The 27,310-nt window shown below is 47.9% G+C and overlaps 1 protein-coding gene and 1 long non-coding RNA gene across 8 annotated transcripts; both read right to left on the minus strand.

Annotated features, from left to right (window-relative positions):
- Window positions 1–344: 344 nt before the first annotated feature.
- LOC103626149 (uncharacterized) lies at window positions 345–14,768 on the minus strand. Of its 7 annotated transcripts, none has more exons than XR_004849389.1 (8): window positions 14,706–14,768; window positions 14,442–14,494; window positions 14,299–14,361; window positions 13,463–13,639; window positions 13,255–13,374; window positions 12,833–13,087; window positions 1,330–1,425; window positions 345–968 (listed from the first exon to the last, which is right to left on the minus strand). XR_004849389.1 is itself a non-coding variant. In XM_035958981.1 (7 exons), the coding sequence occupies exons 1-6, from the start codon at window positions 14,754–14,756 to the stop codon at window positions 12,833–12,835; spliced, it is 570 nt and encodes a 189-aa protein (XP_035814874.1). In that variant the 5' UTR covers window positions 14,757–14,763; the 3' UTR covers window positions 12,606–12,724. The 7 variants fall into 7 exon arrangements, 1 of the variants encoding a protein (XP_035814874.1); XR_004849387.1 differs by having other exon boundaries at window positions 13,463–13,490; window positions 14,706–14,763; XR_002262209.3 differs by having other exon boundaries at window positions 13,835–14,361; window positions 14,442–14,638; window positions 14,706–14,748.
- Window positions 14,769–15,300: 532 nt separating this feature from the next.
- LOC109939445 (uncharacterized) lies at window positions 15,301–16,613 on the minus strand. Its single transcript, XR_002261902.3, has 2 exons — window positions 15,433–16,613; window positions 15,301–15,343 (listed from the first exon to the last, which is right to left on the minus strand). It is a non-coding gene; the product is annotated as an uncharacterized lncRNA (long non-coding RNA).
- Window positions 16,614–27,310: the final 10,697 nt, after the last annotated feature.

A 27,310-nucleotide genomic window follows, 5' to 3' on the forward strand; every position in this document is an offset into this window, starting at 1 on the left:
AATAGATAAGGTGGTAGCTGTTGCACATGATTATTAGCAAGTGAAGTACAAGGTAGTGAGCATAATGTCCCACTGTTTATGAACAGCTAATTCCCAAATCAAATGAGCTTCAACCACTCAAAGAACACCCCAAGTTGTCAACTATGCCATTCTTCTTCATTTATATTGTTTGTAACCCAAAGAAGAAAATAGATCATTCATGGCTCCATCAAGTACAAAGATAATGACATATAATGGGAGAGAACAATATATTATACAGTTATCACTTCATATATTCCACAGAGAATAGAATAAATGTACCCAAATAAACAGGCCATTTGCAAGCATTGTAATGTGAATGTATACCATGCAATAAACATATTTACTGTATACAAAGGAAAACAAAACTTTCTTATTGACAACAAATAGCAGTACCGAAATTACAGATATCTATAGTACTACAGTAGTGGAGAGTAGTGCTCCAGTGTCAAAAGCATAATAGACCGAACCAACCAAATAAAAATCAAGCTGGTAGATCCTTGCTCGGTTACAGACCAGCAGCGGGCAGCGCAGCCAAGAAGGCACTGTAGGCCGAATCGAGGTCGAAGTTGAGCTGCCTGGCCTGCTGCTCGGTGAGCTCATCCGCGGCCCTGGGTTAGACCATGGAAGTCTGACCAGCCCAGACCCATTCCCTTTCGAACAGGTGGATGGCAAGGTGGATGGGGAGGGCACTAGCCCTGGGTTAGAGAGAAGAAGGCGCAAAGGCGGAGGGCGTGCGTGGAGCGGCCGTCCTCCTGGAGTGGCTGAGCGCGGAACATGACGCTGGCGTACGATGGCGCCATAGCTGCTAGTTGGCACCACCAGATCTTCCACCTTAGGCTTGGCCCTGGCGTCGTCGATTGAGCCCTCGATGTGGCCGTGCAGGCGGAGGCGCTTCACGCCAAAATCCGCCCGTAGGAGCTTCACCCACAGTCACTCGCGGCTAGCTGCTGCACAAGAAACCTCATGTACTACAATCAGGCAAGGTATCACTATATCACTGCCATACTTACAAGGTTCGACTATTCAACTGGGCCATGTACTTAAATTACTACCTAGCTACTCCTAACAAAGAGGGATGATGTACGAGCATTTCTATAACCCCAAATTAATAGGATTGGAAAAAAATGGACATATATGTTGCCTGCCTAATGATTTGTAAATTAAAACAATGAGAATGTGAAGATATAAACATGTTAATCGCTTAAAATCTGTTTATAAAACATATCATAAGCTACACATTGAATAGAATTAGCAGCAAAGCACAGTACTGAAACAAGGACAAGTGCATGCTGAACTCTCTGAACTTACTGGGAAGTTCAGTTTGCAGTCTGATTCCCTGTACTTGAGCGCTGCAAGATCATAGGTGTGGGCTGCTGCCTCCTTAGTCCTCACCATCAAAAGCTCCTGAAAAGAAAGAAGATTACAACCTATTCGCTTGACTTTAATATGTACTGGCTTCTACTACAGTGTTTTTGTCTCAAACAACTGGCTTTAATCCGAAGCGAACAACACAAAGGATTTTAACTCATATATTCCTATGTCCTTGCATTTGTAAAGGTAATACCATCTATGCAACTGTCTGTTTGTTTTGTGCAAATAAAGCTTCTTTGGAATATGACACCTGTAAGTTGAGGCTCTCATTAGAAAATAGGCAATCTTCATAATCACCTATGGTAATATGCGACATCAAAACTGGTGGCCAAACCTCAATCGCGAAAACTGCTGGTTCAATAGATCCTGGTATGGTTTCCTGATGGATGGATGGATTGTCCAACACATACAGCTGTTGTTTAACAATTTTGGATTTGTGACATGGCTGACAGTTCTTCAGTTTCACAGCTGCAGGATTGGTTGATTATGTAGAGGCTCTTGTAAGGCGAAGAGAAACTGATTATAATGTATGATCACGTGGCAAAAAAATTCTGAAAAACATAAACATCGCTTTGATATACAAAATATGTGTGGTAAAATGTCACTATTAAGGCAGGGGTGGGTTAGTTTCTAGTAGAAGTGCAACGTCCGAATAACACAAAAGGGTCTAGTAAGCCAGTATAATGGACCGTTCCCACAAAAAAATGTTACTTTAGTATCAAAACCTAAGAAACACACCTTATAATCCCTGCTAAAAAATGCTCATCCGCCAACTAAATTTCAGATTCCTATGCATTATTATAAGTATATAATATGTACTTGAAGTACTCTATAAGTGGAATGATCGGTCACAAAAGGCAAATCATTTCATATAAAGATCTAGTTCCACAGTTCTGCATCCCCAAATAGCATCACATTCCAAAAGTCAAAGCATTTCATATAAAGATTTAGTTCCACAGTTCTACATCCCCAAATAACATCACAATATAAAGTGCCTGATTTCCTACCTAAATTTTCTTAGGTTGTAAGCTACAAGACTGGTATAGAATAAAATAAGAACAGGAGCTATAATAAAAATTACGATTTTTTACATCATTAAAAAATTAATACGAACAATTTATGATATGTATTGCAATGGTAAATATTTAGCCTTGTCTTAGTTTCACAATCAATCATTTTAATAGACAAGGATGAGATGTGAAAAAATGATCACCACTTTTTAACTGTAGTACCAGTCAGAACACCATTTGGACAGTTCAGTTCTTCAATTCCTTGACAACTTGGACCTCTTGGACTCAGCGAGTCTCAGGTGTGGAATATGCAATTCAAGTGTATGCGATATTTATGAGAATGCATTGTACACTACATGGACCTAGTTTTCTTCCATATAAAATTATTAAATTAGTTAATAATGTGCATTACATCGACATGCCGAGAGACCACTTATGATACAACTCTGCAATCATTCCATTCATCCCTTGTATTCAGTTCACTTTAACCTAAAGAAACATGCTTCTTATTGGCAAGTGTGGAACTTTCACCACAGGTTAAACATGAAGACAGTGATCTCTTCCCAAAGATGAATATCAGCCATGTTATCAGGGAAGGCAACATTCTAAAGATGCAGCCCAAGCTGTGCACTCCCCTCCCCTCTAATAAGAAGAGTCGGTATTACCGACCTCGTGTCAATGTGAGAAACTAAGCAGATCGGACCGGGCAGGACACACCTGGTTGTCTTCGTAGACATGGGGTAGGCGAGTCCAAAGCTCGCCATGGCCGTCGCCCTAGATCTCTGCCCGTATCTCGCGGGGGCACTGAAAGGGAATTAGGCTTACACCTAGTTCCTATATAATTTTGGTGGTTGAATTGCCCAACACAAATATTGGACTAACTAGTTTGCTCTAGTGAATAAGTTATACAGGTGCAAAATGTTCACACTTAGCCAATAAAAAGACCAAGTGTTGGGTTCAACACAAGAGCAAAGGAGCAACAGAAGGCTCCTCTGGTCTGGCGCACCGGACTGTCCGGTGTGCCACCGGACATGTCCGGTGCACCAGGGGACTCCAACTCCGAACTGCTCGCCTTCGGGAATTTCCAGTGACCACTCCGCTATAATTCACCGGACTGTCCGGTGCACACCGGACATGTCCGGTGCTCCAAGGAAGGGCGGCCTCCAGAACTCGCCAGCCTCGGGTTTTCACTTCAGCTGCTCCGCTAAAATTCACCGGACTGTCCGGTGTACACCGGACTGTCCGGTGCGTCCTCAGAGCAATGGCTACTTCACGCCAACGGCTACCTGCGACGGCATTTAATGCGCGCGCAGCGCGCGCAGAAGTCAGAATCGCCCATGCCGGCGCACCGGACAGTGAACAGTGCATGTCCGGTGCGCCACCGGACATCAAGGCGGGCCCAGAAGTCAGAACTCCAACGGTCAATTTCCAACGGCACTGATGACGTGGCGAGGGCACCGGACATGTCCGGTGTGCACCGGACTGTCTGGTGCGCCATCGAACAGACGGCCTCCACCAACGGTCAAGTTGGTGGTTGGGGCTATAAATACCCCAACCACCCCACCATTCATTGCATCCAAGTCTTCCAACTTCCAACCACTATACAAGAGCTAGCATTCATTGCAAAGCACACCAAAAGAGATCAAATCCTCTCCCAACTCCACACAAAGCCCTAGTGACTAGAGAGAGTGATTTGTTGTGTTCATTTGAGCTCTTGCGCTTGGATCGCTTCTTTTTCTTTGGCATTCTTTCTTGTGATCAAACACTCACTTGTAATTGAGGCAAGAGACACCAATCGTGTGGTGGTCCTTGCGGGAAGTTTGATTCCCAAGTGATTTGAGAAAGAGAAGCTCACTCGGTCCGAGGGACCGTTTGAGAGAGGGAAGGGTTGAAAGAGACCCGGCCTTTGTGGCCTCCTCAACGGGGAGTAGGTTTGAGAGAACCGAACCTCGGTAAAACAAATCCGCGTGTCTTACCTCATTATTCGCTTGCGATTTGTTTTGCGCCCTCTCTCGCGGACTCGATTATATTTCTAACGCTAAACCGGCTTGTAGTTGTGATTGTTTTTGAGAATTTCAGTTTCGCCCTATTCACCCCCCCCCCCTCTAGGCGACTTTCAATTGGTATCGGAGCCCGGTGCTTCATTAGAGCCTAACCGCTCGAAGTGATGTTGGGAGATCACGCCAAGAAGGAGATGGAGACCGGCGAAAAGCCCACTACAAGCCACGGGAGCACTTCATCGGAAGAGTCCCGCACCAAAAGGAAGGAGAAGAAGAAGAGCTCCTCCAACAAAGGGAAGGAGAAGAAATCTTCTTCTCACCACAAAGAGAAGAAGGAGAGATCTTCCTCTCACAAGCCGCATCGGAGTGGGGACAAGCACAAGAGGATGAGGAAAGTGGTCTACTACGAGACCGACACTTCATCAACATCGACCTCCGGCTCCGATGCGCCCTCCGTAACTTCTAAGCGCCAAGAGCGCAAGAAGTTTAGTAAGATCCCCTTACACTATCCTCGTACATCTAGACATACTCCATTACTTTCCGTTCCATTAGGCAAACCGCCAACTTTTGACGGTGAAGATTATGCTAGGTGGAGTGATTTAATGAAATTTCATCTAACCTCACTCCACAAAAGTATATGGAATGTTGTTGAGTTTGGAGCACAGGTACCATCCGTAGGGGATGAGGATTATGATGAGGACGAGGTGGCCCAAATCGAGCACTTCAACTCACAAGCCACAACCATACTCTTGGCCTCTCTAAATAGAGAGGAATACAACAAGGTGCAAGGGTTGAAGAATGCAAAGGAAATTTGGGACCTCCTCAAGACCGCACACGAGGGTGATGAACTAACAAAGATCGCCAAGCGGGAAACGATCGAGGGGGAGCTCGGTCGCTTTCGACTTCGCCAAGGGGAGGAGCCACAAGATATGTACAACCGGCTCAAAACCTTGGTGAACCAAGTGCGCAACCTTGGGAGCAAGAAATGGGATGACCACGAGGTGGTTAAGGTTATTTTGAGATCACTTATTTTTCTTAACCCCACTCAAGTTCAATTAATTCGTGGTAATCCTAGATATACTCAAATGACCCCCGAGGAAGTTATCGGGAATTTTGTGAGCTTTGAATGTATGATCAAGGGCTCCAAGAAGATCAACGAGCTTGATGAACCCTCCACGTCCGAAGCACAACCGGTGGCATTTAAGGCGACGGAGGAGAAGAAGGAGGAGTCTACACCGAGTAGACAACCAATTGATGCCTCCAAGCTCGACAATGAGGAGATGGCCTTAATCATCAAAAGCTTTTGCCAAATCCTCAAGCAACGGAAGGGGAAGGATTACAAATTCCGTTCCAAGAAGGTTTGCTACAAATGTGGTAAGCCCGGTCATTTGTTGCAAAATGTCCTATGTCTAGTGACAGTGACAGGGGCGACGACAAGAAGGGAAAGAGGAGAGAAAAGAAGAAGTACTACAAGAAGAAGGGCGGCGATGCCCATGTTTGCCGGGAGTGGAACTCCGACGAGAGCTCCACTGACTCCTCCTCCGACGATGAGGACGCCGCCAACATCGCCGTCACCAAGGGACTCCTCTTCCCCAACGTCGGCCACAAGTGCCTCATGGCAAAGGATGGCAAAAAGAAGAAGGTTAAATCTAAATCCTCCACTAAATACGAATCCTCTAGTGATGATAATGCTAGTGGTGAGGAAGACAATTTGCATAACCTTTTTGCCAACCTTAACATGGAACAAAAAGAAAAATTAAATGAGCTAATTAGTGCTATCCATGAAAAGGATGATCTCTTGGACTCCCAAGAGGATTTCCTAATCAAGGAAAACAAGAAACATGTTAAGATTAAAAACGCTTATGCTCTAGAGGTAGAAAAATGTGAAAAATTGTCTAGTGAGCTAAGCACTTGCCATGAGACCATTAACAACCTTAGAAATGAAAATGCTAGATTAATTGCTAAGGTTGATTCTCATGTTTGTATTGATTCAATTCCCAATCTTAGAAATGATAATGATGATTTGCTTGCAAAGATTAAGGAATTGAATGAGTCTCTGGGTAGCCTTAGAGTAGAAAATGAAAATTTGATTGCTAAGGCTAAAAATTTTGAAGTTTGCAATACTATTATTTCCGACCTTAGAACTAAGAATGATATGTTACATGCTAAGGTTGTAGAACTAAAATCTTGCAAACCCTCTACATCTAATGTTGAGCATGTTTCTATTTGTACTAGATGTAGAGATGTTGATATCAATGCTATTCATGATGACTTGGCTTTAATTAAACAACAAAATGATCATATAGCATTATTAGATGCAAAAATTGCCGAGCATAACTTAGAAAATGAGAAGTTTAAATTTGCTAGAAGTATGCTCTATAATGGGAGACGCCCTGGCATCAAGGATGGCATTGGCTACCAAAGGGGAGACAATGTCAAACTCAATGCCCCTCCAAAGAACTTATCCAACTTTGTTAAGGGCAAGGCTCCCATGCCTCAGGATAACGAGGGTTACATTTTGTACCCTGTCGGCTATCCTGAGAGCAAAATTAGGAGAACTCATTCTAGGAAGTCTCACTCTGGCCCTAACCATGCTTTTATGTATAAGGGTGAGACATCTAGCTCTAGGCAACCAACCCGTGCCAAGTTGCCTAGAAAGAAAACTCCTAATGCATCAAATGATCATGCTATTTCATTCAAAACTTTTGATGCATCTTATGTTTTGACTAATAAATCCGGCAAGGTAGTTGCCAAATTTGTTGGGGGCAAACACAAGGGCTCCAAGACTTGTGTTTGGGTACCCAAAGTTCTTGTTTCTAATGCCAAAGGACCCAAAACCGTTTGGGTACCTAAAGTCAAGAACTAAAATTATTTTGTAGGTTTATGCATCCGGGGGCTCAAGTTGGATACTCGACAGCGGGTGCACAAACCACATGACAGGGGAGAAAAAGATGTTCTCCTCATATGAGAAAAACCAAGATCCCCAACGAGCTATCACATTCGGGGATGGAAATCAAGGTTTGGTCAAAGGACTGGGTAAAATTGCTATATCACCTGACCATACTATTTCCAATGTTTTTCTTGTAGATTCTTTAGATTACAATTTGCTTTCCGTATCCCAATTATGTCAAATGGGCTACAACTGTCTATTCACTGATGTAGGTGTCACTGTCTTTAGAAGAAGTGATGATTCAATAGCATTTAAGGGAGTGTTAGAGGGTCAGCTATACTTGGTAGATTTTGATAGAGCTGAACTCGACACTTGCTTAATTGCTAAGACTAACATGGGTTGGCTCTGGCACCGCCGACTAGCCCATGTTGGGATGAAGAATCTTCATAAGCTTCTAAAGGGAGAACACATTTTAGGATTAACAAATGTTCATTTTGAGAAAGACAGGATTTGTAGCGCATGTCAAGCCGGGAAGCAAGTTGGAACCCAACATCCACACAAGAACATCATGACGACCGACAGGCCGCTTGAGCTACTCCACATGGATCTATTCGGCCCGATTGCTTACATAAGCATCGGCTGGAGTAAGTATTGTCTTGTAATAGTGGATGATTATTCTCGCTTCACTTGGGTGTTCTTTTTGCAGGAAAAATCTCAAACCCAAGAGACCTTAAAGGGATTCTTGAGACGGGCTCAAAATGAGTTCGGTTTAAGGATCAAGAAAATTAGAAGCGACAACGGGACGGAGTTCAAGAACTCTCAAATTGAAGGCTTCCTTGAGGAGGAGGGCATCAAGCATGAGTTCTCTTCTCCCTACACTCCACAACAAAATGGAGTAGTGGAGAGGAAGAATCGAACTCTATTGGACATGGCAAGAACCATGCTTGATGAGTATAAGACTTCGGATCGGTTTTGGGCCGAGGCGGTCAACACCGCTTGCTACGCTATCAACCGGTTGTATCTACACCGAATCCTCAAGAAGACATCCTATGAACTCCTAACCGGTAAAAAGCCAAATATTTCATATTTTAGAGTTTTTGGTAGCAAATGCTTTATTCTTGTTAAGAGAGGTAGAAAATCTAAATTTGCTCCTAAAACTGTAGAAGGCTTTTTACTAGGATATGACTCAAACACAAGGGCATATAGAGTCTTTAACAAGTCCTCAGGACTTGTTGAAGTTTCTTGTGACGTTGTGTTTGACGAAACTAACGGCTCTCAAGTAGAGCAAGTTGATCTTGATGAGATAGGTGAAGAACAGGCTCCATGCATAGCGCTAAGGAACATGTCCATTGGGGATGTGTGTCCTAAGGAATCCGAAGAGCCTCCACATGCACAAGATCAACCATCCTCCTCCACGCTAGCATCTCCACCGACTCAAAATGAGGATGAAGCTCAAGTTGATGAAGTAAAAGATCAAGCAAATGAGCCACCTCAAGATGACGGCAATGATCAAGGGGGAGATGCAAATGATCAAGACAAGGAGGATGAAGAGCAAAGGCGGCCACACCCAAGAGTCCACCAAGCAATCCAACGAGATCACCCCGTCGACACCATCCTCGGCGACATTCATAAGGGGGTAACTACTAGATCTCGTATTGCACATTTTTGTGAACATTACTCGTTTGTTTCCTCTATTGAGCCACACAGGGTAGAGGAAGCACTACAAGATTCGAATTGGGTGGTGGCAATGCAAGAGGAGCTCAACAACTTCACTAGGAATGAGGTATGGCATTTGGTTCCACGTCCTAATCAAAATGTTGTAGGAACCAAATGGGTCTTCCGCAACAAGCAAGATGAGCATGGCGTGGTGACAAGGAACAAAGCTCGACTTGTGGCCAAGGGATACTCCCAAGTCGAAGGTTTGGATTTTGGTGAAACCTATGCACCCGTAGCTAGGCTTGAGTCAATTCGCATATTATTAGCCTATGCTACTTACCATGGCTTTAAGCTTTATCAAATGGACGTGAAAAGTGCCTTCCTCAATGGACCAATCAAGGAAGAGGTCTATGTTGAGCAACCTCCCGGCTTTGAAGACAGTGAGTATCCTAACCATGTCTATAAGCTCTCTAAGGCGCTTTATGGGCTCAAGCAAGCCCCAAGAGCATGGTATGAATGCCTTAGAGATTTTCTTACTGCTAATGGCTTCAAAGTCGGAAAAGCCGATCCTACACTCTTTACTAAAACTCTTGAAAATGACTTGTTTGTATGCCAAATTTATGTTGATGATATTATATTTGGGTCTACTAACGAGTCTACATGTGAAGAGTTTAGTAGGATTATGACACAGAAATTCGAGATGTCTATGATGGGGGAGTTGAAGTATTTCTTAGGATTCCAAGTAAAGCAACTCCAAGAGGGCACCTTCATTAGCCAAACGAAGTACACTCAAGACATTCTAAACAAGTTTGGGATGAAGGATGCCAAGCCCATCAAGACACCCATGGGAACCAATGGGCATCTCGACCTCGACACGGGAGGTAAGTCCGTGGATCAAAAGGTATAACGGTCGATGATTGGTTCATTGCTTTACTTATGTGCATCTCGACCGGACATTATGCTTTCCGTTTGCATGTGTGCAAGATTCCAAGCCGACCCTAAGGAATCACACCTTACGGCCGTAAAACGAATCTTGAGATATTTGGCTTATACACCTAAGTTTGGGCTTTGGTACCCTCAGGGATCCACATTTGATTTGATTGGTTATTCGGATGTCGATTGGGCAGGGTGTAAGATTAATAGAAAGAGCACATCGGGGACTTGCCAGTTCTTGGGAAGATCCTTGGTGTCTTGGGCTTCAAAGAAGCAAAATTTGGTCGCTCTTTCTACCGCCGAAGCCGAATATATTGCCGTAGGCCATTGTTGCGCGCAATTGCTTTGGATGAGGCAAACCTTGCGGGACTACGGTTACAAATTAACCAAAGTCCCTTTGCTATGTGATAATGAGAGTGCAATTAAAATGACCGACAATCCCGTCGAGCATAGCTGCACTAAACACATAGCCATTCGGTACCATTTTCTTAGGGATCACCAACAAAAGGGGGATATCGAGATTTCATACATTAACACTAAAGATCAATTAGCCGATATCTTTACCAAGCCACTTGATGAACAAACTTTTACCAAACTTAGGCATGAGCTCAATATTCTTGATTCTAGAAATTTCTTTTGCTAGTTTGCACACATAGCACACAAGTATACCTTTGATCATATCTCTTTTGTATATGCTATGACTAATGTGTTTTCAAGAGTATTTCAAACCAAGTCATAGGTATATTGAAAGGGAATTGGAGTCTTCGGCGAAGACAAAGGCTTCCACTCCACTCCACTACTCATCCTTCGCCGTCACTCCAAGCATCTCTCCAACTTTGGTATACTCTTCATTCATTTATTTTATAACCAAAGGAGGAGAAAATACTTCGAAGGGCTCTAATGATTCCGTTTTTGGCGATTCATGCCAAAGGGGGAGAAAGGTTGAGCCCAAAGCAAAAGGACCGCACCACCACCAATTTCAAAAACTTAGTATTTTCCAAGAGTATTTTTCAATTGGTATCTTATTGAGTTCAAAAGGGGGAGAAAATAGTTTTTCATTTTGAATCATCAAAACCCTCTTGAACACTAAGAGGATGATTTCATTTAGGGGGAGTTTTGTTTAGTCAAAGGAAAGGCATTTGAAACAGGGGGAGAAAATTTCAAAACTTGAAAATGCCTTGCAAACTCTTATTCATTTACCTTTGACTATTTGCAAAAGAACTTTGAAAAGATTTACAAAAGATTTTTGCAAAAACAAAACATGTGGTGCAAACGTGGTCCAAAATGTTAAAAATGAAGAAACAATCCATGCATATCTTGTAAGTATTTATATTGGCTCAATTCCAAGCAACCTTTGCACTTACATCATACAAACTAGTTCAATTATGCACTTCTATATTTGCTTTGGTTTGTGTTGGCATCAATCACCAAAAAGGGGGAGATTGAAAGGGAATTAGGCTTACACCTAGTTCCTATATAATTTTGGTGGTTGAATTGCCCAACACAAATATTGGACTAACTAGTTTGCTCTAGTGAATAAGTTATACAGGTGCAAAATGTTCACACTTAGCCAATAAAAAGACCAAGTGTTGGGTTCAACACAAGAGCAAAGGAGCAACAGAAGGCTCCTCTGGTCTGGCGCACCGGACTGTCCGGTGTGCCACCGGACATGTCCGGTGCACCAGGGGACTCCAACTCCGAACTGCTCGCCTTCGGGAATTTCCGGTGACCACTCCACTATAATTCACCGGACTGTCCGGTGCACACCGGACATGTCCGGTGCTCCAAGGAAGGGCGGCCTCCAGAACTCGCCAGCCTCGGGTTTTCACTTCAGCTGCTCCGCTAAAATTCACCGGACTGTCCGGTGTACACCGGACTGTCCGGTGCGTCCTCGGAGCAACGACTACTTCACGCCAACGGCTACCTGCGACGGCATTTAATGCGCGCGCAGCACGCGCAGAAGTCAGAATCGCCCATGCCGGCGCACCGGACAGTGAACAGTGCATGTCCGGTGCGCCACCGGACATCAAGGCGGGCCCAGAAGTCAGAACTCCAACGGTCAATTTCCAACGGCACTGATGATGTGGCGGGGGCACCGGACATGTCCGGTGTGCACCGGACTGTCCGGTGCGCCATCGAACAGATGGCCTCCACCAACGGTCAAGTTGGTGGTTGGGGCTATAAATACCCCAACCACCCCACCATTTATTGCATCCAAGTCTTCCAACTTCCAACCACTATACAAGAGCTAGCATTCATTGCAAAGCACACCAAAAGAGATCAAATCCTCTCCCAACTCCACACAAAGCCCTAGTGACTAGAGAGAGTGATTTGTTGTGTTCATTTGAGCTCTTGCGCTTGGATCGCTTCTTTTTCTTTGGCATTCTTTCTTGTGATCAAACACTCACTTGTAATTGAGGCAAGAGACACCAATCGTGTGGTGGTCCTTGCGGGAAGTTTGATTCCCAAGTGATTTGAGAAAGAGAAGCTCACTCGGTCCGAGGGACCGTTTGAGAGAGGGAAGGGTTGAAAGAGACCCGGCCTTTGTGGCCTCCTCAACGGGGAGTAGGTTTGGGAGAACCGAACCTCGGTAAAACAAATCCGCGTGTCTTACCTCATTATTCGCTTGCGATTTGTTTTGCGCCCTCTCTCGCGGACTCGATTATATTTCTAACGCTAAACCGGCTTGTAGTTGTGATTGTTTTTGAGAATTTCAGTTTCGCCCTATTCACCCCCCCCTCTAGGCGACTTTCAGGCACGGTGATCACTGTCTTCATGTTTAACCTGTGGTGAAAGTTCCACACTTACCAATGTGAGCACCAGAACAAACTCTTGTGGCGATGCTTTTCCATGCAAGAAAAAGCAAACACTCGATCAAAACTCCACCAAAGAAACAAACACGAAACAAGCGGGATGGCGAAACTGAGCAGATCGGACCAGGCAGGACGCACCTAGTTGTCGTTGTAGACATGAGGTAGGGACGCGTCCATTGCGGGGAGACGAAGGGGGCGGACGCAGACATGCACGGGCGTGGAGGGGGCGAGCGGGGGCACGGTGATTCCCTCGGTGGACGCCCTCATTGCACACTTAAGAGTAGTACAGATATGTTCAGCGTAGCAGAGAGGACCACGAGGAGGCGGTACGTCAAATGCCATAAACCCACTGATGCAGATAGTTTGTCCTGCTTGCTCCAACTTCACTATGTACTGCAGCACAAAGGCAATCAGTGGATTCAAGAGAAATAGAAGAAGTATATGTTTGCACCAAAGAATATCCAATAAATGAACTGTAACTTTGAAAATGAGATCATGGTTCCCTAGACAATGTTTCACTACTAATTCAAACACTGAAGAAACTGTAAGTAGGGAGTTACCTGCTCTGGTGTTAAGGTGAAAATCTTGTTTGCTATGGTGAATGCAAGATTTGGCATCTTTGAGATCTGATGGCAATCAACAATTGACTCGCCATTGGGGCTAGGGAGACGCTCACAGAACTGCAATGCACATTAAAATAAGAAATGCTGTCACATTCTGCACAGTTCCCAATCATAGAACTGTCCAAACATAACAAAGTATCCCAACCTGATTAGCTCGCAGAGACGCAATGATCCTGCAGAACCAAAAATAAATCAATACTTTCATCTAGGGAAAGAACATGTGACGAAACAGTCAGGAAAATAAATCATAGAAAGCTCCCTTCCAAGCTTTAAATTATGTCAAAGCACTCCTAAAATAATTTGTCGTACCATCATCTAGAATCTGAAATGTTGAGAACAGGAAAACGGTAACGTAAAATATACAAGTAATTAGATGCATGGGTTAATGGTAACGGAAGGGGAAGAACAGTTACAGTGATACATGCAACGTATTTGAGGAAATGCCACCACCCCTCATAGCAACATAGAAACTACAGGCGAGAGGCAATGACCGATGCCTTCCTAAGGTGCCTCTCACCTGTTGAAGAGGGCTGACTTGCCGACATTGGGGCAGACGAGGAGGAAGACTGCAATAAAGCATCGGTACTCTACAGGCAACCTCTCATGCTTATGACACATGGTACAAAAAATATTAACAGCCCAGTGCTGCACTATGTAGTGATTAGTGAAGATCTTACTAAACTAAACCGCACCACATTTACATCCAGGTAGCATGAACTAAGATGTAATATGATAAAATATATTGCTATGAAAAACAATAATTATTATTTTATACATTTGTTAGCATCACTAAAGTGGATGTTTACATACCTTAAAAGCTATATAAGATTATATTGTACCTGTGCTTTGTTATTGATTAAAAAATAAACAATGATAAATATGTGTCGCTGGTGCATCAGCAAAATTACAGACCGGGTACCAAAGCCCAACAACTGCTAAGCGACAACGAAATTGAAGATTGACATATATCGCAACAGTTACCTTTTGTTCCAGTATCTTAGGGGAATTATAGAGAGGTCGAAGAACCTCAAGCACACTATAAGCCTGTATTAAAACACAAGAAAGAAAATTTAGACACATATCTGGTAAAAATAAAAATATGAGTAGATGCACATTTTAACAACCTTCTCACACTCAGATCACACGAGATCGAGGGAAAAAAGCGCACTGGAAGCCCCTGGTGGAGCAAACGACATGGAGTTTTAATAGATAAGATGTTATAAAAAATGTTTCAATCTCTCCAGCTTGTAAATATGGGATGTAACTATTGGGAAATTGAACAAGTCCAATAGAAATAGAGATCATACCAGTCACCATGGGTCTAGAAAAAACACAATGTTGGCTGAAGTAGGCATACACAGACAATATCAAATATGGAATTAACTAACCTCAATACAAGAGATAGCTGCATCTTGAACACTTCGGTTCACATCATTCATTAATTGTAGAACCTGCACAAGACAAAAAAAAATCTTAGAGCTTTTGGACTTATCATACCATACAAAAGGATACAAATTTGGATATGATACCGACAGTGACATAAGACAACTGCTAAAGATATGAAATAGGTGCTTTATCGAGCAAAGGAGTAGAACGCATATAGCCGACACTACAACAGATGACAGTGTCTCGCATTGGAATCCTAGCATCTCCAAGAACTATGGTTAAATTATTTCAAGAAGCAAAAAGAATAATATGTCATATCATGAGTAATAATAGACTAAGATAGCAAAGAATAATATGCTATATTGGGTAATGTAGATAAATATAAAAGGCACACATCATAATTGGTATACATTCTCTGGATTGTCTCATCATGCAAAGCAAAAATCTAGATTTACTCAACCCACAGGAAAAATGCTCTTGCTCGATCTCATTTTAGGACATAACAAAAAAGGTTTGTTCCAAAATAAATAATATAGGGGTTCTTTAGTGAATACAACATGGAGACAACTTCAACAATGAGAAAGTAGCAAAGCAAAACACCTACCACCATCAGCTTGAAGAACTTGGACATGATATCAATCTGCAAAAAAGATATTATCCAACAGTAGAAAATTAATAATGGATTTAGTCTTCCGTTCTTAGTAAAATAAACAGAGTAATCAATCCTACCGAGGCATTCCCACTCCGTTTTATATCTGTCTGTCGAAAATACGACCTAGATATGTGATGATGCCCCATTTGCCTTTGCACCGTTACCAGACTAAAAAATATTGTTTACATCAGATGAGAAAAAGACCCACAAAGGAAGCCTATGCCACAAGCCCACAACAACGCCAGTCTTCCAATCTCAAGAGGCCAGTACAAGCAAAAAAAATCTGAAACTCAAATCCAGAAATCAATCATCGTAATTTCCCTATCAAAATATCCACCAGTTCCAGTTACAAGATTAAAACAGATTCATTTTAGGAAAGTGGATCCCAGGAACAAGGAAATGTAAACAACCAGCGAGGTGAGTAGCTCTAGGGACCAAGAAAATGTAAGCAACCAACGAGTTGATGTACTCAATCTAAAATAATAACAAAATTGCTTAACTAAATACCCTCAACATGCCCGCAATGACCAGTCCCAAAACAATCCTGGAGAAAGAGTTGTTCCGAGCAGAACCATGGGATGACAATTATAACAAAATCTGAAAGCTATGAATGGTCCTCAGATATAGAATACAAACCTAAATTGTCCTTTCACACAAGCCACAAACCAAATATTTTCCCCATGTATACGTACACAACGTTGCAGGCTCACTACCCATTGGTATATTTTTATACTGATATAAGTACTTGCTATTCTCTCTTGCTTTTCCTTTTTTCATTCACTGATGGAAGTCTGAACCAAAATCTACATGCATTGGTGGAATGGAAATGTGACCTCCACTTTCGTAAGTCCGAGCGGGCTTACAATAGACCGCTAATCAGCTCATGTCATGACAATTTGTTAGAGGTTACTTAACCGCACTTTGGTCCAGCCTAATATATATACAAGCAAAACACAAGAAGTGGGCTTTTGCAAGATAAGAGTAGGGGGTGGATGAATGCAAGCAGCTAGTTGTCAGGCACCAACTTTCTATACTCTTGATAGAAATCTCTATCTAAACGAGGGCAAGGGACAATCAAACACATGTAAATATAGAAACTAAAATTGATGAAACCACATGAAAACATTGCTTTGGCCGCAATTTCAAACTGAACCTATTTTGTAAAGGAAATCAAACGCCTAATCTCCAACAAACTATCAACACCAAGAAAGAAACCCAGTAGATAATAGCTAGGGTTTGACAGGGTGTAGGGTGCAGGGTGCGTACCTCGGGCGAGAAGGTGCACGAGGGGCGTGGACGCATGGTGGTGGTGGTGCGCGCGGGGGCGGGCGCGCTCATCTCCTAGAGGAAGCTGTCGCCGCGGGAGGGGAGGGGGACAGAGAGGTGCGGAGGCCCGACCGCGCGCCATCCAATCGAAGAAATGGAAATCACTCACTTCTCGGAGGGGCTCGGGGTGGAGGTGGCCGGTGTCGGGTGGGGACGGGCTCCGTCCCGTGGCGCAGAGTGCGGCGCCTGCTCCGTCGAACCGTTGGTCGTGGTAGCGTCCATGACGAGATCCAGGATAAAGGGGCAGCGAGGGAGTCGGGCGTGAGGGAGAAGGAGGGGAGGGAGGCGGGCGCGGTCCTCCCAGCCATCGCGCTGGGATGGTGGATGGGGAGCGGACGGCGTCGGGGTGGGGGTGGGGACGGGAAGGGGCGGCGGGGGAGTCAAGCTCGAGAGAGAAAGAGAGGAGGGGGAGGGGAACGAGCGGGTTAGGGTCAGAGCGCGGTTGCATCGTGCGTGGAAGAACGGTTTAGATTCACCGAAGGCAAAGAACGGTTTAGATTCACCGAAGGCAGAACCAGGGGACACAGCCTACCCCTTAGAGTCTTAATAGGTAGTATAGATTCGTGTTTTGGAAAAAAAAATTGAGACCACGTCTTAAACTGGTTTTATATTTCCTTCAAGATTTGGCATCGAGCTCTATTGATCATGATTATTAAATCCCGGCTTGCCTTCCTGTCCCTGCGTGACTGCGTCCACGTTTTCATCACCTTTGCCTCACATCTGGCAGCCAGTACCGGATCTAGAGATGGGGCGGGTGTGACTTCCGCTTCCTACCGCTCTCAAATCAATAGAGTCTCACTGAAGCTCTTCCAAAATTGAAAACGTGCAAACTATTATCGGCTTACTACGGCTCTCGAATCAATAGAGTCTTACTGATGCTCTTCCTAAATTTAAAACGTGCAAACTATTATATATGTATATTGTTGGTGATTCAGCGGGATTATATTGTTGTAGCGGTTTAATTTAGCTCCTCCTAATTTTTTTATCTAGCTCCATCGTCTCCTATTCTTATTTGTCTCTCTTTGTCTGCCCTGAGATATTCTCCTCTCCCCGTTATTCTTTCTCCCCGCCTTCGTTGGCGTCCTGGCGGCCCTGTTCTTTGTAAACCCTAAAATGTGAATTTAAGTGGGTTAAGTAGTTCCTTTGTTATTGAGAAATAATTTTTTCCTTAGTGTGATTTATCATTAAGGCATATATTTTAAATAAATGAATAAATAAATAAAATTATAATTTTGCACCTCATGCTGGATATTTTTGTTTGTTCACTTGAACTCACTTGAAGGTTGAACTCTATTTGACTTTAATTCAAAATTTGAATTTGAATCTGATTTAAAATAGGTAAAATAAAATAGAAAAGAAAAGGAAAAACAACCAGCAGTCTCGTGGGCCCTTTTTACCTTAGTCGGCCTAGCCAGCCAACCCCTCTCCCTTGCCCGCATGGCCCAGCTCGACCCATCTCACTTTTTACTCCACGCGCGCACGATCCAAATATCATCCCGCACGCCGACCGGTGGGCCAAACCGGCCAGTGCCCTCGCACACACCACCTGTCACTGCCGGGCAGCCCCCACTTGCTAGCGCATCTCATCCACGTCGTGCGTGTTCCGGGTCACTGACGTGCGGGGGCTCGGCCACTGTTCATCTCCCAAACACGTAACAACCGCGGGGAGGCAATTGCAACTGCCGTATCCTGGTGCGATTGGCCAGCTAGTTATAAGAAGCCCCCGCACTTTGCGCCATCTCATCGGCACCGCACCCACACCCTTGGAAGCGCCCCGAAGGCATCACCACCGAAGCGCCGCCGTGCGGAACAGAGGAAAATCGCCGCCACAAAACTTCATCGACAACGTTGCTCGGCGTGCGGGATCGAACCAGGGTGCTGCGCCGAGCCACAAGGGGACGTTCGCGCTGTTTCCTGGCGAGATCGACGACCTTGCGGATGGTAATCACTCATCGCAGTGATTCCATCGCCGTATAGCTACTCGCGGTCGTGGCTGGGGGTCTATAGCGCACCAATCGCCGGTAAGGACCCATCCACATTGTTCGCCATCACCTCCGCTTCATTTGGCATCGGTAGAAGTAGAGGATATCACATCGTAGCGGGTGGTGTGTGTCTCGCTGGCGACGGGCCACCATGAGGGCTAGGCAGCGTCGCCTAGAACTGGCCGGAGCTTGGTGATCGGGTATCCGTCGTTGGATCATTGGGCAACGACGATGATTAGACAATGTGTAACGATTCGGCTCGGGATGCTGTGAGCCGTTCATCCGTAGATAAGTACACGAGATTAGATAATGGTTATTTGAATCAGTGTGAAGATAGCGGATCCAATGTATCCAGATTAATACTGGTTTGCACTTCAAAGATCAAATCGGGGCGTCCAGATTTGATCGTGCGGCTCTGAATACATAATACCCCTTCGCCGAGTGATTTTTCATTAATAGCCCTTGTAGTTGTTCAAAAAGGACCTGTGGTCTAGCCCATTATAAAATATTCACAAGTAGGTCATGTTTTAGGCGAAATAGACCCTGTCCTTCATGGAAATGGTACCCGTCGTCCAAGTAACTGAAGAAAAATTATAAAATAATGAAAGAAAATGATTTAAAGGTAATAATAATTCATAAAAGCTTGGATAATCCATATCTTTCTTGTTTTAGCTCCAAAATTTAGTGGTTCTCGAACCTAGAATCCCATGGCAATGCATAGAATATTATTATGCAGTTTGACCTTATGTTTGGTGTGGTGTTAGTTTGTACTCATATATTGTTTATTTGCATTATTGCGAGTAGACGAGCAAGTGACCGAGGAACCCGAAGCACCGCAAGTTGAAGATTCTGAGCAGGAGCTCGCGGAAAGCAAGTTGTGTACTTTATCACTTTCTTTAACATAATAATGTCATATTAATCACAGTGGCACAGTTAGGTTAAGCTGATGGGACCTAATAGGTTCCCTAGTTTGTTTACCCTACACCTTGCAAACCAATGAATCATTGGTTAGTCTTCCTATTGCTCTACCTGATTTTGGGATTAATATTATATCTGAATTATGATAGAATTATTTATTATTATTGTAGGGCTATTTATTGTTCATGATAGGATATTTAAGCATGAAACCGTAGCAGGTTTTTTCAAACTAGTAGATCTTTGGAAAGGCCTCGTAGTGCTACCTCGTCTCGTCTCCTTGGTAGAGATGAATGTGATTTATAGACCCCTTATCAAATAGGTAACATGGCTTGTGGGTAAAGATGTGCAACCTCTGCAGAGTGTAAAACTGATATATCAGCCGTGCTCATGGTCATGAGCAGCTTGGACCCCCCACATGAGTAATTTGTGGAATTAAATTTAACTTTTCATACATTACATTGCATTGTGGGATTTATTCCTCATTATGATCAATTATTTAATTGGGTGATATCTACTTATACTTAGTAATTGCTATAAAATTTTGACCAACTTATTTGAAAGGGATGCATAGCCTTAACCATTTTCTTTGGTAAGCCTTACACTACACTTTTCCCCACACTTGTTGAGTGATGATCGTATGGGACATCACCCTAGCTATAATCACACCACGAGGAGAGCAGGTACCACCAGAGAAGGACTATTACGATGAGTTCGACGAGATCTAGGCGTCGTCTTCCAGTCAACTATTGGTGTCGTGGAGATAGTTATCTTAGTTCGATTTATTTATTATCAGTTATTTTGTAAGACATTCTTGTTATGTAATAAAGATTATGACATTCGTCTCTATACACTGAGTCATTGTATGTGTGAATCTTATTTTGGCGCACATATGAGATGCGTCTGGATTTGCCCTTAAATCTGGGTGTGACATTCTTCTTCCTCCTTTGACCCATGTGCTCTCCAATCTAACGAAGTTCATTGTTCTTCTTCTGAGAGCACCCAGAGGGGTGAATAGGTGAATATGTAAAAATCAACTCTAAACAACACAAGCTTGGTTTATAACAAGTGTTGGTGAAAACTAAAGCCAAGTTGTTGTGAGTAGAGATGGAGAGAGAGAGAGAACTCTTCACTTGATTGCTCCTTTTAAATGTGTCGGCGTTTCGACCCCGGGGGGTCCCTGGACCGACGAGTAAATTGTCGCCGCGTGCCCCAGCCCAGATGGGTCGGCGCGAGACGGAGCGCAAAGGGGGGAAAAGCCGGAGGGAGACAGGAGTAAAAGGGGAAACCCGCGGCCTTCGTGTTTGTCCCGCGCCCAGGTCGGGTGCGCTTGCAGTAGGGGGTTACAAGCGTCCGCGTGGGAGGGAGCGAGAGGCTTACGTGCGCGTCGTCCCGTCCTTCCCCGCGCGGCCAACCTTCTGTAAGAGGGCCCTAGACCTTCCTTTTATAGGCGTAAGGAGAGGGTCCAAGTGTACAACGGGAGATGTAGCAGTGTGCTAACGTGTCTAGCAGAGAGGAGCTAGTGCCCTAAGTACATGCCGTCGTGGCAGCCGGAGAGGTTTTGGCACCCTGTTCGTGTAATGTCGTGGCCGTCGGAGGAGCGTTGGAGCCTTGCGGAAGGACAACTGTCGGAGCTGTCGAGTCCTTGCTGGCGTCTCCTTGCTTCCGTAAGGGGGCTGAGAGCCGCCGTCGTCATGGAGCACACGGGGCGCCATCATTACTTGTTTTACCGGGGCGAGCCAGATAGGACGCCGGTCTTGTCCCCCGTAGCCAGAGCTAGCTAGGGGTAGGGTAATGATGGCCCCTCCTATGGCGTGGTCGGTCCGAGCCCTAGGTTGGGCGAGGCGGAGGCTCCTCCGAGGTCGAGGTCGAGTCTGTCTTCCGAGGTCGAGGTTGAGTCCGAGCCCCTGGGTCGGGCGAGGCGGAGACCGTCGGCTGAGGCCAAGGCTGAGTCCGAGCCCTGGGGTCGGGCGAGGCGGAGTTCGTCGTCTTCCAGGGCCGAGGTCGATTCCGAGCCCTGGGGTCGGGCGAGGCGGAGTTCGTCGTCTTCCGGGGCCGAGGCCGAGTCCGTGCCCTGGGGTCGGGCGAGGCGGAGTTCGTCGTCTTCCGGGGCCGAGGCCGATTCCGAGCCCTGGGGTCGGGCGAGGCGGAGCTTCCTATGGCGCCTGAGGCCGGACTTGGCTGCTGTCAGCCTCACTCTGTCGAGTGGCACAGCAGTCGGAGCGGCGCAGGCGGCGCTGTCCTCTTGTCAGGCCGGTCAGTGGAGCGGCGAAGTGGCTGCGGTCACTTCGGCTCTGTCGACTGAAGGGCGCGCGTCAGGATGAGGTGTCAGGCCATCTTTGCATTAAATGCTCCTGCGATACGGTCGGTCGTCGTGGCGATTTGGCCAACGTTGCTTCTTGGCGAAGACTGGGCCTCGGGCGAGCCGAAGGTGTGTCCGTTGCTTGAGGGGGCCCTCGGGCGAGAAGTAAATCCTCCAGGGTCGGCTGCCCTTCCCGAGGCTGGGCTCGGGCGAGGCGAGATCATGTCCCTTGAGCGGATCGAGCCTTGACTTAATCGCACCCATCAGGCCTTTGCAGCTTTGTGCTGATGGGGGTTACCAGCTGAGATTAGGAGTCTTGGGGATACCCCTAATTATGGTCCCCGACAGTAGCCCCCAAGCCTCGAAGGGAGTGTTAATACTCGCTTGGAGGCTTTTGTCGCACTTTTTTGCAAGGGGACCGGCCTTTCTCGGTTGCGTTTTGTTACGGTGGGTGCGCGCGAGCGCACCCGCCGGGTGTAGCCCCCGAGGCCTCGGAGGAGTGGTTTGACTCCTTCGAGGTCTTAATGCGTTTCGTGATGCTTTGGCCGGTCTGATTGTTCCCTCATGCGAGCTGGGCGTAGCCCGGGTGCTCAGTCAAGTTCCAAGTTCTTGGGCTGGTATGTTGACGCTGTCAACGGTTTGGCCGGAGCCGGGTTTGCGAGAGCAGCCCCCGAGCCTCCGCACAGAGCGAGAGGACGGTCAAGGACAGACTCGACTTTTTTACATACACCCCTGCATCGCCTTTCCGCAAGGAGGAGGGGGGAAAGCGCCATGTTGCCCTTGGAGGGCGCCGAACATGGTGTCTCCAGTGAGCTGCTAACGGGTAATCCGAGTGGACGCCCGTGCCCCATTTGTTAGGGGTCGGCTAGTGGCCCGGAGGCGCGCTCCAAAAGTACCTGCGGGTGATTTGCCGGACCCGGTCCCCTTTTGATGGGGTCCGAGGGCTCGATGCCTCCCTCTGATGGGATTCCGTTACAAAATCGTTCCTGTCGGTCTCGGAAATGTCCTAGGGTACCTCGGGAGCGTAGCCTAAGCCTTGGTTATGTATCGAACGTACCCAGGGTCATCCCTCGCTCTGCGTCTGAGGCGGCTGTCGAACCCTTTCGAGGGCCAGCCTACAAACCCCTGATCAGTAGTGGGCGCGGAGCCCGAGTGGCCTGAGGCGGCCGTTGAACCCTTCCGAGGGGCCGGCCTTCGAACCTCTGACCAGTAGTGGGCGCGGATCCCAAGCGCTCTGAGGCGGCTGTTGAACCCCTCCGAGGGGCCAGCCTTCGAACCTCTGATCAGTAGGGGGGCTCGGGGCCTGTTTCCTTCGCGGAGAAGGATCCCTTTCGGGGTATCCCCTTTCCCGGTCCCTGTTGTAAGAGAGAGAAAGAGGAAAAGGAAAAGGATACGAAATCGAATGACGTGGCGCACCTTTTTTGACGCGGTCATTATGGCGGAAGCGAAGCGTCGCCTGCTTCGCCCGCCAAAGGTGCCGCCCGTCCTGCCGCAGAGTTAATGCGACGGGACGAGTGGTTCACGGGGCGGCCGTTGCGCGTGCGCGCGCCGTTCGAGGAACGGAACATGGGCGTGTCGTCTTCACGCCGTGGGAGAGGGTTCTCTCGCTGTCCCAGGAGGGGACGTGAGCTTGGCTGACGACTTGACCGCTGCTTCCGCCCGCCTGCCACCGCCATTACTGCCAGCCCATTTCTGGCCGTATCGACCGTCGCGCCTTCTCCCGCGGCTGACTGGCCCGTGATCGATGGGCCTGGTTGGCACTGCTGGGTCATGCGCAGGGTTGCCTCGAGTCGCGGTACTGGTTCCACAGTCGAGGAGGCACGGTAGTGGCGCGAGTGGCGGTGCAGTTTCTTGCACGTAGCAACCGGCGCGCCGGTTACATGACGTGTGGGCCTGGGCCTCCATGCTGGACGCGTCAAAGTCGAAAGGGTGCGCCCCCTTGGCGCGGTTGCATGCCGCCTGCATGGCGGTCCGCCCTTTCACCCGCTGGTCTGGGCGAAAGTGGAGGAATGCTCGTAACCGCTGGGCATTTGCGCGCACTGCGCGCGGCGGTTTGGCTTCTTCTGCCCTGGGCGAGCTTGCATGACGCGTGGGACCCAGCCCCCGTGTCGTAGGGGGAGGACCTTGGAGCGTGTTGGAGAAGACTCAGCCCGCGATGGCTGAGGACGCGAGTGGGGAGAGTTATCTTTAAAAGGAGGGTGACCCCCTTGAAAGGCAACCATGTCTTCGCGCTCCCCTTATGCATCGCGTCTTTCCACCTTCCGAGCCCCCAGATGGGGAACACTCGCAGTTCTTCCGCCTTGTCGTCGTTGGAGGAACACAACTTTGCGGAAGTTGGTACCTTTCAACCATCGTTCGGCTTCAAGGATTTTTATCAGGCAGCCTGGCCGCATCCCCTCGACGGTGGTCACCCAAAACGGTGACCACCAGTTGGATGGTGGGGAGAAGCGAGCCGGGCTGCGATCTTGGTCCCGCCCTCAGCTTCAAGGATCTTCATCATCCTTGCTGGGGCGGAGAGAGAGGTGAGACGGGGCTCTACCTCCCGCACGGGTCGGTTGGCCACCTCTTCTTCCAGCTTCTGGTGGTGGAAACCATCCTCCAGCTCTACGGAGGAGGCGTCCTCCAGCCATGCCGGGGAAGGCGAACTGTTGCTGCCCAGCTAGGATGCAACATTCCGTCCTCTGTCCTCGCTTTCGTGGCGAGGACGGGAGCGAGGACCTGCCGGTGCGCTTTGGAGCGGCCCGTGCTCGCTGGTGTGGCGTTGGTGGAGGGGCGGACGTCGCCGTCGGTGTTGACGTGGTGGCAGCTGGAGAAAGCTTCCCCACCGTCGAGGCCATCAGCGCCGCCTACGGACCGACCTCCGGCTCTTTGGCTTTAATGTCTGGTTCGTGTCCCTTGAGTGGGGACGCGAACGAGAGCCTTCCGGTGGTTGCGTCCGTCCTAGGACCATGGCTGCTGCTGCAGAGGTCGCCGGCGAGTCGCCCGAAGCTTGTCGCCCCACAGGCTCCCCGGTGTGGAGGTTGTTCATACCCGCGGGGACGGAACCGGAGTTCCGTTTGTAATGGCACCTTGAGTGTCGGTGTCTTGTTCATTGTGGCTGTCGGGGCCTGAACATGTATGTATTTTCAGCATGGAGCCATGTTTTTTCCTCATTTCGAGCACTAGGACGCGTCTGTCGGCTAACTGAACCACTCAACCAAGTGTGAGTTGCCTCGTGCGAAGGTGACGAGTGAGGTATCCGTATCCCGGAGGCGTAGGAGTCCCTCGGCTCGGTCGACCTTGCCGCCCGAGGCTTCTCTTGCTTAGTTAAAGGAAACCCTCGGCCGCTCTTCGACGAGCCGAAGCCGGAGGCAGCGGTGTCAGCACGGTCAGAGGCGGAGTTGGCTCGAAAAGAAGACTTCATCGGCCGGAGCCTGGCCGGGCCGTCCGCTGGCGGGACCGACGCCAGAGTCGAGTTGCCGAGGCCACGAGCCGGGCTGAAGTCCTCGGGGGACAGCTGGCTGAGGCTTCGGGGTGGCCAGCCGAGCTGTCTGCTCGAGCCGGATTCCTGGAGAAGACCCTGGCAGCGATGGCCCGGGCGCGGTGCTGATGTCGTCCTTCGAAGTGGAGATCCTCCGACCGTGTTGCCGTCCGAGGCTAGGTCGGACTTCGCCGAAGGTGTAGTTGACGCCGAGGGTGCTGCTGCTCCCCCTCCATCGAGGTCCGAGCCTGCAGGATCGGTTTATCTTGTAGTGTGCGTATGTTTTCTGCGGCCACTGAGGCCCAAACATACTGTCGTCGTGTTGTAAAGCTACATTTCTTTTCCTCTTGTTTCGAATATCTGGACTTATTTGTCGGTAACAGAATTGTTTGTCCGAGCGAGAGTTACTTTTCACGGAAGGTGATGAGTGAGGTATCCGTATCCCGGAGGCGTAGGAGTCCCCTCGGCTCGGTCGGCCTGGCCGCTTACATGTACTCTTACTCGTCCGTAGGATTCTGCTATCGATATAGTCGAGAAGGCCCGAAAAATCGTTTCGGCAGAAGAGTCTTCGAGCGTGAAGACTTGTTCGGTCCGCGGAATCACCTATCCGAGCGTGAGTTACTTATCGCAGAAGGTGATGAGTGAGGTATCCGTATCCCGGAGGAGTAGGAGTCCCTCGGCTCGGTCAGCCTTTGCTGCTTACGTGTACTCCGTCGTTTTCAGGATCCCACTTTCGAAGTAGTCGAAAAGCACGAAAGTCGTTCTGGCAGAAAAGATTTTTTCCGAGGAAAATTTTGACGCGGAGGGGGTTCCCCCCTTCTAGCCCCCGAGGGAGGGTCGGGCTTTGCCAAGGCAAGGCTGACCCTTCCTTGATGGTTAGGCTTTGTGTGTGAACGAGGTGTACGAACGACTTGAAAGCATCTTAAGGGTAGAAGCGACGTAGCTGTCGGATGTTCCAAGCGTTGCTGTAGACCTCGCCTTGACTGTTGGCCAGCTTGTACGTCCCGGGCTTCAGAACTTTGGCGATGACGAACGGCCCTTCCCAGGGAGGCGTGAGCTTGTGCCGCCCTTGGGCGTCTTGTCGCAGCCGAAGCACCAAGTCGCCCACCTGGAGGTCTCGGGACCGAACCCCTCGGGCGTGGTAGCGTCGCAGGGACTGCTGATACCGCGCCGAGTGTAGTAAGGCCATGTCCCGAGCCTCTTCCAGCTGGTCCAGTGAGTCTTCTCGGTTGGCTCGATTGCTTTGGTCGTCGTAGGCCCTCGTCCTCGGGGAAACGTATTCTAAGTCTATGGGCAAGATGGCCTCGACCCCATAGACTAGAAAGAACGGTGTGAAGCCCGTGCTCGGCTTGACGTTGTCCTCAGACTCCAGACCACCGAGGGGAGCTCCTTCATCCATCGCTTGCCGAACTTGTTGAGGTCATTGTAGATCCGCGGCTTGAGTCCTTGTGGAATCATGCCGTTGGCACGCTCTACTTGCCCATTCGTCATGGGGTGAGCCACGGCGGCCCAGTCCACCCGAATGTGGTGATCCTCGCAGAAGTCCAGGAACTTTCTGCCGGTGAACTGGGTGCCATTGTCGGTGATGATGGAGTTCGGGACCCCAAAGCGATGGATGATGTTGGTGAAGAACGCCACCGCCTGTTCGGATCCTGATGCTGTTTAGGGGTCGGACCTTGATCCACTTGGAGAATTTGTCGATGGCGACCAGCAGGTGCGTGTAGCCCTCGGGTGCCTTCTGCAAGGGACCGACGAGGTCCAGACCCCACACAGCAAATGGCCAGGTGATGGGTATCGTCTGCAGGGCCTGAGCGGGCAAGTGTGTCTGCCTCGCATAGAACTGACACCCTTGGCAGGTGCGGACAATTCTAGTGGCGTCGGCCACCGCGGTCGGCCAATAGAAACCTTGTCGGAAGGCGTTTCCAACAAGGGCTCGAGGCGCTGCGTGATGACCGGGAGCCCCCGAGTGT

Source organism: Zea mays, chromosome 5 (genome assembly GCF_902167145.1).
Source record: "Zea mays cultivar B73 chromosome 5, Zm-B73-REFERENCE-NAM-5.0, whole genome shotgun sequence".
NCBI lineage: Eukaryota > Viridiplantae > Streptophyta > Magnoliopsida > Poales > Poaceae > Zea > Zea mays.

Excerpts from the sequence above, each read along its gene's own strand:
- LOC103626149 (XM_035958981.1), bottom strand. The coding sequence starts at position 14,756 with ATGAATGATGTGAACCGAAGTGTTCAAGATGCAGCTATCTCTTGTATT. Across the intron at positions 14,495-14,705 it reads CAGCTATCTCTTGTATTGAG|GGGCTTCCAGTGCGCTTTTT; the intron begins GTTAGTTAATTC and ends TTGCTCCACCAG. Across the intron at positions 14,362-14,441 it reads TGTGATCTGAGTGTGAGAAG|GCTTATAGTGTGCTTGAGGT; the intron begins GTTGTTAAAATG and ends GTTTTAATACAG.